This window comes from Mesitornis unicolor, unplaced genomic scaffold, assembly GCF_000695765.1.
Source record: "Mesitornis unicolor isolate BGI_N332 unplaced genomic scaffold, ASM69576v1 scaffold34289, whole genome shotgun sequence".
In the NCBI taxonomy this organism is placed as follows: domain Eukaryota; kingdom Metazoa; phylum Chordata; class Aves; order Mesitornithiformes; family Mesitornithidae; genus Mesitornis; species Mesitornis unicolor.
In genome coordinates this window covers 26019-39929 of record NW_010208494.1, presented here as the reverse complement: position 1 = coordinate 39929, position 13911 = coordinate 26019, and the positions used below count along the sequence as shown (strand labels likewise).

The 13911-nt window shown below is 38.5% G+C and overlaps 1 protein-coding gene across 1 annotated transcript in view; it reads right to left on the bottom strand.

Moving 5' to 3' along the window:
* Positions 1–1509: 1509 nt before the first annotated feature.
* OPA1 (optic atrophy 1 (autosomal dominant)) overlaps positions 1510–13911 on the bottom strand; it is a gene marked incomplete at its 5' end in the record, with an annotated part of 35324 nt that continues 22922 nt past the window's right edge. Inside the window, 10 exons of the mRNA XM_010192538.1 lie at positions 1510–1661; positions 3614–3707; positions 5025–5141; positions 6239–6379; positions 7926–8005; positions 8630–8738; positions 9359–9511; positions 10023–10188; positions 12978–13054; positions 13639–13703. Of these exons, the coding sequence (XP_010190840.1) occupies positions 1510–1661; positions 3614–3707; positions 5025–5141; positions 6239–6379; positions 7926–8005; positions 8630–8738; positions 9359–9511; positions 10023–10188; positions 12978–13054; positions 13639–13703 (1154 nt within the window). The remainder of the gene's footprint in view (positions 1662–3613; positions 3708–5024; positions 5142–6238; positions 6380–7925; positions 8006–8629; positions 8739–9358; positions 9512–10022; positions 10189–12977; positions 13055–13638; positions 13704–13911) is intronic.

The window sequence follows — 13911 nt, the reverse complement described above, 5'->3', positions numbered from 1 at the left end:
TTACATGATGTTTTGGATGTAAGAAATGGAAGACATAATTCATACTTGGTAAACTCTAACCACATGAGAAGGCTTCTCTGTCCCACTAAACCCTGGATATCAGAACACAAATAAAAGAAGAAACAGAATCCCAGAACGTTAGGGATTGGAAGGGACCTCAAAAGCTCCCCCAGTCCAATCCCCTGCCGGAGCAGGAACACCCAGATGAGGTTACACAGGAAGGCGTCCAGGCGGGTTTTGAATGTCTGCAGAGAAGGAGACTCCACAACCTCTCTGGGCAGCCTGGGCCAGTGCTCTGTCACCCTCACTGAGAAGAAGTTTCTTCTCCAATTGAAGTGGAACCTCCTGTGTTCCAGTTTGTGTCCATTACCCCTTGTCCTATCATTGTTTGTCACCGAGAAGAGCCTGGCTCCATCCTCGTGACACTCACCCTTTAAATATTTATAAACATAATTTATAAACATATTATATTATTTATTAACATAATAAACACTGACAACAGCATTCATTTATTCTGAATTAAATAGCCAAAGTAATATTTTAAGAGAAAATTAGTTGATACATCAAACACAAAATAAAGGTAGAAGAAGAAAGGTCATCTGTGATCTGATATGTATCTATGTATCTGCATGGACTTTATCATGAGCTTTTTTCTTTTCCCTTTTGCACAGCAATGGTTCTTTTTCCCCCACTACCAGTTCAGGTGTACAGCTGAGGTTTAAGTGGAAGTCTCACAGAATAACAGCAGAATGAGCCCAAAAACCCTCCGATACATGTGCAAGAGCAAGCCCCATCAGCTAAAAGTTAGTCTAAACCTTACTGGATGCACAGGTAGACAACAGGAATATCACCCCTGCCTGGATTGTTCCCTTAAAAACTTTCACTGTTTAAAATCTTAATATAGTAACCACAAAACCCCTTAAAACTTTGAGTGACTCAAAGCATTAAACTTCTGGAAGGTTAAATCTGCTAAATTTTCTTCCTTGTTAAATCTCAGCTTAACAAACACAACCCATCAGATCTTCATGTCTGCCAGGTTTTCTTCCTGTATATATGGCATAAAATGGGCTTGCCAGTAAGTCTCAGGCATTGTTTTGAAAGTCAGTATTATCTGTGAGAAGGCTGCGTATTTCATTAAACAATTATGATTTCACCCAATAATTAAAAAAGATGAGATCAAAACCACCTTATACAGTTAAACCGAATCACCCAGAGACAGGTCTCTGAGGCATGGATGAACCGTGTCGCACTCGAAAAATAAGAAACTCCCTTTAAAAGTATCACTCTGTTTTAACTACATTTTTTCAATATACTAATGCAATATATTTATATCAGTGAATTTAAAGCTAGTGTAAATGATGTTTTATCACACTGCACTACCCATGTCCACCTTTGAATCAGTAAGAACTGACTGCATTTAAGAAAAACTCCATTTGTGATATTGAATGCTAGCACATGAACAACCTATATTGCATTTGATGTACTCAAGCAAATTCTGACCGCTAACCTTCATTTCAAGGCAGTTCCAAAAAACGATAGACGGTACTCACTGAGATCCTCTGCAAGCTGGACCCTCTTCCCAGTCAGGAGCTTCACTTTTTTTTCATTGTCCTCCGCAAAATCTTCAAGCACTTCCTTTACATTCTTTTCCAAGCGCCTTACTGTAAAAAAAAAAAACCCAAAATAACAAACCAAAAAAAGTGAGTAGTGACACTTTTGCACCTGTAATGACCTAGGGAGAAAGTTTTGGGAAGGTCTGTGGGAGACACAGTGTATGTTACCAGACTAACTAACCTGGTTGGAGAAAAGGCAAACTTCTGAACACATAAGCCTCTTGTTCGGGCCATTAAGACAGGAAATTCTTCGAGAGAGACGTTTAAATTTCAAAGGATATTTTCTCTCTGAATTAAGTTATTGTCAGATTGCTTTTTTAAGAGGAGATAAAAGTATTTGTAGATTGCTTTGCTGTCTATTCAATTCAACACTTTCTTCTTCAAGACTGAGTGTCCAACAAATCTTTTATTTTAAGCATCCTTGCTTCCTCCTCCTTAACAGTTACACTTTTGCTACCAACATCACCCTCATCAGATGAATCAAGAAGTCAATTAAAGGTGAAAGATGGAAAAAAGTTAATGACGACAGCGGAGCGTGGTATTGCAGAACTTACAACACACAAAGGGGTGTTGCTGTATATTTAAGGCTAAGAGGAATCAAAAGCTCTTTAAAGTACAATTATGTCCATCTTAAACAGCCATATCCTTGCCCTTCAGACTTAGGAGTACCTCCTAATGAAAATTCCAAATTTTCAGCTCAGTGGTTGTTAATGAGGTAGGAGGTTTGAGGAGACAGGACCTAGGTTTCTACATTTAGGGGCTATTTCTTCTCTGTGAAGGGTAGCTTGCATCGCATGACAAGGCTCAATCCTTTTATTTACACCTTCCTTCAAGAACCAGGTTGAGAACCATTTTACAGATCAAAGGTCATTATTAGTAGTTCACAGAATCACAGAATATCAGGAGTGGGAAGGGACCTCGAAAGCTCATCCAGTCCAACCCCTGCCAGAGCAGGATCACCTAGACCAGGTCACACAGGAACACGGCCAGGCGGGTTTTGGATGTCTGCAGAGGAGGAGACTCCACAACCTCTCTGGGCAGCCTGGGCCATGCTCTGCCACCCTCACACTGACAAAATTTGTCCTCATGTTCAGGTTGAGCCTCCTATGCTCCAGCTTGGGACCATTGCCCCTTGTCCTGGCATTGGACATCCCAGAGCAGAGCCTGGCTCCTTCCTCCTGACACTCGCCCTTTACAAATTTATAAACACTAAGGAGGTCACCCCTCAGTCTCCTCTGCTCCAAGCTCAAGAGCCCCAGCTCCCTCAGCTACTGCTCATAAGGGAGATGCTCCACTCCCTCCATCATCTTTGTGGCTCTGCTGGACTCTTTCAAGCAGTTCCTGTCCTTCTTGAACTGAGGGGCACAAAACTGAACACAGTATTCCAGATGCAGTCTCACCAGGGCAGAGTAGAGGGGAAGGAGAACCTCTCTGCCCTACAACCACCCCTTCTCATACACCCCAGGATGGCACTGGTCTTCTTGGCCATAAGGGCACACTGCTGGCTCAGCAGTTTTACCCTGGCACTAGCTGACTGCTATGTAAATGATGCTTCATAAGGGAGCTGCTACTGCATAACCTTGTCTAGATATTATACGGCACATTTTACACGGCTTTAAAAAAATCCATTTGAATTGATTTTTTGTATCAACCATTTTAAAATTAAAATCTACAGCCAAATTGATCTCAGAAAAAAGAATATAGTCACTATTTATTGAAATTATTTCTGCTTGGAAAAAAGTCTTGAAAACTGGCATCACATAAGCTGAAAATATTTTAAACTGGAACGTGTTTTCATTATTTGACTTTCTATTTACGCTAAATCGTTTAATGTAACGAGAATGTCAAATTCTATTTATTCTACATCTTGAAATTACCTAACGAGGACACAAAAATCAGCCAGTCATGATACGCTCGAAAGGAACACATAAATAGAGGAACACGAGAAAATTTCTGAACAATTCTTTGTTCCAAATCTCTCAATTCACGACGAGCCTTACCTTCAGTGTTAGTCAGCTGCTGCCTCAGCGTATTTGCTGTAATCGCCAGCATTCGCTGTATTCGCCAGAAAAGGACAACATCGTTACATTCGAGCTGAAACAAGGGAAGTTGTGTCAGACCTCTGATGCCCAGTGAACATTCTACACTGACAAGAATCTCTTGACACCTTTAGCAGCAACTGTAAAGTCATGTCTACACATCTTGATCTTGCACAAAGTCCCACAGAGTAACTGCTGTCAGTATAAGGAAACGCACCAAACACACTTCTCAAGAACTGTGTCAGCCCTGTTTAATGCACTGCATTCCCTTTACATCTACTGTTTTCAACAGTAAGAGTGATAGCAACGAATATCACAGGAAAACAGTTTTCACACACTCTAAGCGGGCTGGTAAGTATAACCTAATGCCCACTGAAACACCACACTTGTTCATAGCAAACACATTGAAAGACAACAGCTGAACTCCACGTTGTGATTCCCTGTTTGACAAAAGCTTCTGGAGAGTGTGTTGAGCCAAGGGCTGTATTTGTTACCAACAGAAGAGACAGTTTCTACACCTGCAAGGATGGCAGGAGGGAGCACTAACTTCATATTAAGACTCTTTAAAAAGACAGTAACAGGAATAGGGGCTTAAGTGTCACAGACAGACAGCTCTCCACTCCATGATCGCATTTGCTCATCTCTTACAGACAAGTATTTCTGCAGTAGTAAAGATTTCTGGCTCCATGGGGTTCATTGTTTCTCATCAAAAAGAATAAATAAAACTCCACATAAAGTAAGGAGCTCTACCTTTCCAGTAATTTCCTTTTGATATAAAATATAGTGGTGAGAAAGCGATATATTCTTTTCTTTGTGCAACTTTGTGCATGCTGTCATTTGTTGCACAGGCTTGAGCTTATGAAACTGGAAAGTCATTTAAAAGATCTGTTTGCAAGCTCTATAGGTTTTTTGTTTGTTTTTCTCTTCTCCTGTTGATCCCATATGGTTCCAAGCATTAACTTTAAACACTTATTTATCACACTTATTCCATAAAAACCCCTTAGATAAGGCTTTCTGATTTTTTCATGTCAGTAATGTAAATAAATATCAAGGAAAGTGGGAGAAGTAGGTACCACCAAGATATCAGTAGCTGCACAATACTGCTTTTAACAGTGTATTTTCAATACACATTGATAAGCAACAGAAGTTGAGATCATGGTTGGTACCTAGTGGTCATTTTATATAATTACCACCAGGATGGCATTTTATCAACTACAAACCTCATGTAAAACATCTAAGGTCATCAGCTGTCTCAAGGTAAAGGATATAAAAGGAAGGTTAGGCTACTTTAAAATACTTGTAGAATTTTTTTTTCCAACTCAGATGGAAATATTAAGGTAGAACACCAGTGTGTATCTGTTCTTCAGTTTACCTCTGAGTCCACAAAATGCCTCTGATAATAATAGAAGCCTCTTCGACATAGATTGCAGTGGTTCAAAGCAGTCTTCAGGAAATATCTTCTATAAATTTGGTGCCACGTGTCTTTAATCTAGGAAAACAGGACTTAAATTTGACTAAATAAATACATACATTCACTACCATGCGTAATGATCACATTTAATTTTAAAATAGAACTCCAAATTCCACTATCGCCGTCATGTAACATCTGGTGAAGTATTTCTCAGCAATTTGTCTGCAACTGGGACATGATGAACGTGTTAGTTACATTTGGCAAACATTACAGATTATTGTCCATTTAAATATCTACTCTTCCATGCTTGTAACATAACTGAACGCTTAAAAAACAGTCTGCAGCCAAAATACATTTAATTTATATATAACGAAACAGGACAAACTGTTCTGCTCTCGGCACGATGCAATCTTCACATTAACATTAAAAATACAGTTTTGAGCGGTAGCCATTAATTTATCCATTAAACCAGGTTAAACCACAGATGAACATTTAATGGATTTTATGTAAACAAACATTTGTACTTTTTTTGATTAGGCTTCTTTATGTTCCAGTTCTTCAAAATTAAACATCTCTATAGACACGGCTCTTCAAAAAACTCACAAAAATAATATTAAGGAAACCAGTTGCTTAACTAGAAAGGAAACCCAATTTTCACTGTCTCCTCATGAGGAGGATGTGGATCACTACTCTGATCTTTACAAAAAGCATGGGAAGTGCAGTATAGAAAAGGGGAAGCAGGTATTTAAATAAGTCTTCTACCTCGAAGAAGTACATGTATTGATGTTGAAAAGGTAGCCAAAGTTACTGCAGAAAATAAATTGCTGTTAAAGGATATCCACGTCTATTACTTATTAAGGCTCGAATTCTCATTTATCTAAAATATTACATTTAATTAGATAAAAGGTCTAATTATGGTTAAGAGCCTTACACTGTAGTGAGATAAATAATATTTTAGAACATGAAAACTAAGAGATTCCAAAACATTGTACTGCATTTGCCTGACAACCAACAGAAGGATGCGACTTGCGTGCAAGCAGTCATTTAGTCATTCATTTGGAAACATCTGGATCACAAAGTCAATATTTAGATGGAGTCTTTGTATGCTATCGAGAAAGAACATTCAGATGTTCACAGGGGACTTCCATATGTTTTGTTACAATTCTGCATCTTACCAGACATGGGTCCACTGTTATTCCTCTTGCTTCAAGATTCTTTCTGACAGTCGTCACTTCATCGTTTGCCAGATAAGCTGCATGTTCTTCATTGCATTTGATTAATTTCTCAAGTTCATTTTTCGTTTCATTACGAATATTCTAGGATAAGAATAATGACTTAGAATTATTATAGACTCACATAGTGTTTTTAAATTGATACTTTACTGCCAATTTTTATTTTTTTTTCTTTTCATTAGGCAGAAATACAGAAGAGGAAGAGAAGAATGGGAAAAAACCATAAAAATCACAGGTATTAGTCTCCTTTCCCCTCCATGAACATCTGCTAGCAGGGTTCACACTCACGTGTGATACTGAGAAGAACTGTAATTTTTACCTAACAGCTAGCAAGAACTCTCCATGGATTCATACCTTTCAGTTGCTGTTCATTAAATTCAAGTAAGATAGGTTGAAATCACTGCCTTTCTCCCATACCTGGCTGCACACAGTTGACTGTAAAAATCCTCTCAAACAATTACAGAATCACAGAATCTCAGGAGTTGGAAGGGACCTCGAAAGCTCATCCAGTGCAACCCCTGCCAGAGCAGGATCACCAGACCAGGTCACACAGGAACACAGCCAGGGGTTTGGATGTCTCCAGAGAAGGAGACCCCACAACCTCTCTGGGCAGCCTGGGCCATGCTCTGCCACCCTCACACTGACAAAGTTTTTCCTCATCCTCAGATTGAACCTCCTGTGCTCCAGCTTGGGACCATTGCCCCTTGTCCTGTCACTGGACATCCCAGAGCAGAGCCTGGCTCCTTCCTCCTGACACTGCCCTTTACAAATTTATAAACATGAATGAGGTCACCCCTCAGTCTCCTCTGCTCCAAGCTAAAGAGCCCCAGCTCCCTCAGCCGCTCCTCATAAGGGAGATGCTCCACTGCCTCCATCATCCTTGTGGCCCTGCTGGACTCTTTCTAGCAAGACTTGGAAACGTCTCTTCAGTTTGTTTTCCTAGATCTGTCCCTGGAGATTACTTTCTAATGTATTCATTTAAACTCTACTTACTTCTTTAAAGTATGATTCAGTTTGAGAAATATCTAGAAAAAGTAACATAAAAAGCCCATCGTCTCTGGGCATTGAATGGAAGGCGCCATTTAAATTCAAAAGAAATTTCCAAAAGCTATGAGCAAACATGAAGAGAGCTTATGATGACAACAGTCATCCATAAGATACAACTGTGACTAGAATGCTAGTGACAATGCTACCACTTACTAATCAAATCCAGGCTGAGCACGACAGGAAACTGCACGCAGCTCCTGCGTAAAAGGCACGCGTGGAAGGCACAGAAGAGAATAGCTCAGTTTCCACCATGATTTCATAAATTTCTCTCTACTGGAAGAACTTTAATACTCAGGTCAATGATATAATAGTAAAGATGTAATTCAGCTCAGGAGTGGAAACCAGTTTACAAACCACTAAGTATCTGCAATATGCAAAAAGCATATGGAATGATCTGTGGTGTAATATTTAAAATATTGAATAGTAAAAGCAACTGTAAAGTATTTAAAAGTAATATTTTTTTTTGCAATCATCTAAATAGTGTGAAGATGATTGGTATTTTTGAAAATTTACTGAGTAATAATCAAGTTTCCTAATGGCTGTAAGCTGTAGATTTCTTGTATTTATTTTTTTTCCCTTTTACCTGTTCTTTGGTGCGGCCTATCCAGTATAACCACCTTTTTTTCCAATCTGGACCCACCATATCTTCAATAACAGACTCAGCTAAAAGAGGAAACATGATATTAAGTATCACTAAAAATACAGGTAAACAGCCAAACTTAAAATGATTTACAAGATCAAGAATTGACATTTTGTGCCTAAGAACAGAAGAAATGCCACACGGGGTTAAGTCACACAACTTTTACTTAAAGCAACTGTTGATGTCTTTTACTAAAATTTAAAAATGACTGCCACCTGGTAGATACTTCAAGGAAGTATATAAAAAGCACAGCATCCCTTCACTGAGACAGCCCCTCCAGGTTCCAAGTCAGGCATTTAAAAACTGTACCTTGCTGCAACTTGCATCAAAACAAACTATGCTCAATAACCTTAAATGGACCAACTACTTTCTCTGAATTTGTCCTATTCTTCTACATGTGTGTCTATACCATTTTCTTTGACCCTGCAGATCTCTTTTACTTACCTGTCAGCTGCCTCATTGCAAGAGCACTGGCTTTTGAGGCTTTATTTTGCTAACCATTTCTATCAGTATTGGTATCAACTTAAACCATCACCACTATCTCAGTTGTGCTGATAAAAAACTTGCACTGCAGGTGAGGTGAACTTGATCCGGAAATTGGCCTCGATTAAAAAGCACACAAGATTGGAATACATCACACAACTCACTGTCTTTGAGACGACTTTGGAGCGTCTCTTCCATAAAATGAATAGCTGCATCCCACTGCTGTTTATCAGATATTGACCGATCTTCTAAGGCATTGTGCTGGATCACTCGCTGCAATACAAAACAGCTTTTAACATAATAAATAATTTATGTAGGATTTAGTAAAAAAATAAAAAAATAAAAAGATTTCTGACATTCTCTTCATTTTTTTGATGTCTGTAAGAACAGCATTTATTGGGCACAAAGGATTTCTTCGAGAGGCACCTTTTCGAAGTACTGCCAGAAAGAATTTATTGTGCCTTTAATTTGACTCTCCTCTATAGCTTAGTATAAATAATGTAAAAAATACTGCAAACAATATGAAATCCCTCTGGACTACAGAATCTATGAGGAGGTTAATGAAATGCTGTTATTTCTTGTGACTATACTGAATGGCACAAATGAGCTGATGCTAAACAATTCTTAGAAGGCTGTCCTTGGGCAGTCAGTGGATTATGAAGTACTTTTTCCTGAACCAACCAAAACAATTTTACTAGGTGTTAATTTAGGGAACTAATTAACAAAAGATAATAACAAAACGAATTGAGAAACACTGAATTAACACATTATAGAGAAAAAGGAAAGATGGACACATTGCCCTGTCATTTTATGACTACATTAAAAGAATGCCAAAATACTGCAACTTCAGCAAAAATATTTCAACAGCACTTGGTAAACCCACTACATTGTACCAGGCTATCCTCTGCTCTCTCATTCCACTTATGTCGTTTAATACTTTCTTCCTTGACAGCTTGTTTCAGTTTATCGAAGATATCATCATGCTCCTTTCCTTTTTGTTCTGTCATGAAACGGGAAAATTCTTCTTGCAAAGTCTCCCACGCCACCTAGAAAGTAAGCAAACAGTACCTACTGAAATGGACCATTATACCATGCACCAGCTGGTAAAGGAACATTTATGACAATTCTCGCACATATGACAACTTACCTACGTTCTGAAAACAACATAGAAGCGTAAGAGCGAGTAACTGACTTTGCTGCCCTATCCATGACTAATAAAGTCAACACTAAACTTTGCTTTGCTATGTTGTAGCAAGTGGAGTCCTGTTAAACTTGTATAAATCTATTAAATACGAATATACTTCACCTGAAGGGTTTGTTTAACCTTTGAAAATGAGGGTTTTTTCCTATCTTTAATAGGATAAATTCAGCAGAAGAGCAAAACACAACGTTCCTGCTGTATATGCTTCTCAACATCAAGATCTTGCCAGCCTTTTACGACATGTGAACTGGTTAGAAGAACTGCAGCCAGCCCTTCAAACCATCAATTTACTTCTCTGGAACTATGCTTTCATTTCAACAGTGCGCACAGGATTTTTTTAGTAACTACACTCTTACCTCTACTGCTTTATTAGGCAGCTGCTTGTCAGTCCACTGCTTCAGTTTGATATCCACAGTAGTGTTAAAAGTCCCTGAGTTCGTAGTCTGTGCTGCTGGAAGGTAGATATTCTCAATCACATGAGTAGATACCCTCTCCCATAAAGTTTTCTGAAGAATCTCCTCCCTAAAATGGAAAGTTGCAACACATATGATGGCTTCCAAGACAAAAGTGTCTAACAGGCATGCATTCAATTCCACTGAATTCGTTAGAAACACTGAGAAAACAAGACTTCAGAGTATAGGTAATACTCCCTAACATCAGGGCACAATCTCAACCAAAATTTACTTGGAACTAAAGACACAAATACACAAGATTTTCAGCAGCAAAGACAGCTTCAGAAGTTGGCCTCTCCGACCCTTATGACTGCCACTGCACTGCACAACAGTTCCTTGCAGCCTTTAATTGTATCAATGTAGCCATACAGAGCTGTGCCCGCATATGCAAGGCAGGTGGGGAAACCACAAGGGGGCAGACTGGAAAGTATTGAAAGGATTTCTCCACACTCCCAAAAAGTTATGTGGGTTTTGTTTCTGGAGTTTTCCATCTGGGATTTTCATTGATTATTCCCAGATCTGATAAACAATGAAGCAAGTTGAAAAGTCCAACCTTTTACCAAAGCATATATTGACATTAATTTATAGACGTGCCTTGGGTCACTATAAAACTAAGCACCACTTTCCTATTTATGATACGTTTCAAGAAGTAACAATCAAAACAATATAGCTTTAAGCTTTTTAAATGACAGTAAACTTACTTAGGAAGCTTTGTAGCTGCAAACTCAGCTGAGCCTGTGTAACATGCAGCCATGACTCACAGAGGCAGTCATGCTCCTCCTGCTCCTGTCTCAGTCTCCAGTACAGGTTGAGGGTTTCTTACAGGTTGACTGTATGCTAGCTCAGCATGCTAAATCAGTTCATGTGAATGCCAGAGTTGGTAGAATGGTGAGAGCTAGGAATGCTGAAAGCTAAGGATAAAAATTGCCTTTTTTTGGTGGTACAAGATTCACTCAAGCTCTTTTCTTCCAAATGGGTTGAAGTTCAGGACACCAACCTCATCCCTGATAATGCCTTTACTAGGCCATCTGCAGATAAAGACTGAAGAACTTCTCACAAACATCCCTCCTTCCAACATTTCAACAACGGCATAATTAAAAATTGCTCTTTAAAGCATCCTTCTGAGATTTCAAAATTTTGTAAGATGTCCTTCTGACAACCCAGTACAAACAGGAATCAAAGCCATTAGTTTTACTACTGATGGAACCTATCTTTGGCATATTTAAGGCAGTGAAAGTATTTATACAAAATTAAAAGGAACTCAGGCATTTAAATGTTGAAAGAATTCACTATAAATAAAAATTAATATTGCCATCAGTAAAAAAAAATGTTTTCCTTAAAACGCTTTGTTGAAAATAGGATGATTTGGATAGTGTTCAAAGACCAATTACTGATCATGCTTGATGACCATCAGAGGAACTGGGGATGCTACAAATTAATTTCACTTACAGGATGTGCTGGAAACTTACGGATTTTACCACTTACAAAGGCACCATAGAAGGGCAGCCCTCTGATTTAGAACAAATGCAATTTCATTCCTCCTTTACTGACATGTCAATAAAAATATGCTTTTGCTTTGCTTCATCCGATCAAATGTAATGGGAAGGAATGAAACCATTAACAGGATCGAAACATTTGCATTCATCAAATGCTCTGCTGTTTTCAGGCTGCGTATAATGACCAACAGCAGCATTTTTCCATTACTTAGGTTTCCAGTTCTACTTTAGAGCTCATCAAGTCCTACAAACTAGAATCACTACACACTAACTTTTAAGAGAAATACACAGAAACATGCACGTTAAGCACCCATCTGATCTACAACATAAAATGAAGCAGACTAGGCACAGGGCAGGGTACTTCAGCATCTATTACACAGCAAACACCAAACTGGCCAACCTGCATTGCATTTGGACTAGAACAACACTCCACACTAATACACTGCCTACAACACCTTCTCTGAAAGCATCCACATGCCCAAAATGATTCTGATGCCACTAAGAGTCAGACATTTTATCTCAGTTGTTAATCTATGACCAAGGAACGGTTCAATTCAGCTTGCTGAAGGCAAAGGCAGTAAAGAAATCCGTTTCTGTGCTTCTCAGTCGTGGTACAGGCTGCTGTCAAAGTAATCTGTTACATTGGCTGTTCTCTCAGCCTGCATTTACAGTGGCCACACTTTGAAAATACTTAGGCTGAGCTCTAAGTACACCTATGTACTATGGACTATGTCTTATACCTATGTCTGCCTTACAAAGAAGCAGGGCAGCGCAGTATGGTGCTACTTGAATGAGGCTACCAAGGAGATCCACGTGTAGGATGAAGTTCTCAAACATCCAGATAATTTGTTTTTACAGCCAGAAATTCCATCATCTTTCAACTTCCAAATCTCTGATTGACAGAGACACAAAACTTCTTTTTTCCAAGGTCATATATTTTGGTCACATGTTTTTGGTATATTTTGGTCATATGTTTTATTCATATATATTTCCAAGGTCATAAATTTGATATGCACAACGATAATCCCCAAACATCAAGAGGAATTACTGATTCATACTTCAAATGAACATCTGAAAACTTATTTATTATTACTGTCCCTCTTCATTTTTGAATAGTATCTGTTGTTCATTATACTGTATAAAACCAGAACAAAACACAAAGTGACATCACAGTTTCTTGGGGGATTATACAAGTATCTGCTGATTCAGAATAATAAACAGATTTCTTCCGCAGGGATAAAGGACATAATAATACCTTGTCCTAAGAAAAGCAGTTCCTTATTTATATTTGAGAATTTTGCTTACTAAAGCATTTCTATTTTAAAGGCAAACTTTTGCTAGTTAATTAAAAAAAGTACCGTACCAGTGCTTTGGTGTGACCTGAGTCAAACTTATGACTTCATCAAGAATCTCATTCTTCGCTTTTTCAAACAGTTCATTCTATGCAAAAGGAAAAATATGAAATAGTATGATGTCAGTATAGCTTGATCATATTTCCTATAAAGAGTAAATAACCAAAACCTTTGTCTTATGGCTTTTCAGCCTCAAATGGTACCTCCTGGTCACGTTCTGGACAATGTATGTACTTGTCGTAACCTACCCTGGTTTACCACACATCCTCCCACCCATATCTTGCATGCCTCTGGCCAGGCATAGCATTTCAGTATTCAGGCTCTCTATCAAGGAATTAAGAGAATGTTTTGTTTTGTTACTCTGTCTGTCTGAAAGACCAGGGAATATAACTTCTCTTTGCCATTTCTGTCACATAGAAACACTGACCTATTCCTGTAGGCAAGTTAGGACAGTTAACTGTACACCAGAACAGTGAAGGGCTTGCTAAGCATCGAAGGATCACAATTATGATGTATTTCCTTCCCCTAGGAAACATTATACTGTCCTCATATTTTAAAATGTCAGTACTTTAACTTTAAGAAACCTTTACAGATGAGATTAAACGGCATAAATTTTAATCCATAATCTTTAACAGTTGGTAGCACACAAATTGAAGCGGTGGTGTAATTTACCCTGTCAAGCTCTCGCAACCGGGGGTAATTGTTCTTCCATTCAGTCTCAAGATTGAAACGTGTGGCTGCAAAAATCAGAAACAAGGCCTTAGGTTTTTATAATTGTCTATACGCATTTCATTACTGTCTTAAAAGTTCAGCAGCTCTTAAAATTGTCACAAATCTTGCTTATGAAAAACCCTCCAAGAACTTCAAGTGCCTCTGCAAATGAGCAAAGTTTTTTTGCTCTCTATGCTTCATGCATTGAAAAAAAAGTAGTGGAAAGAGAGATGT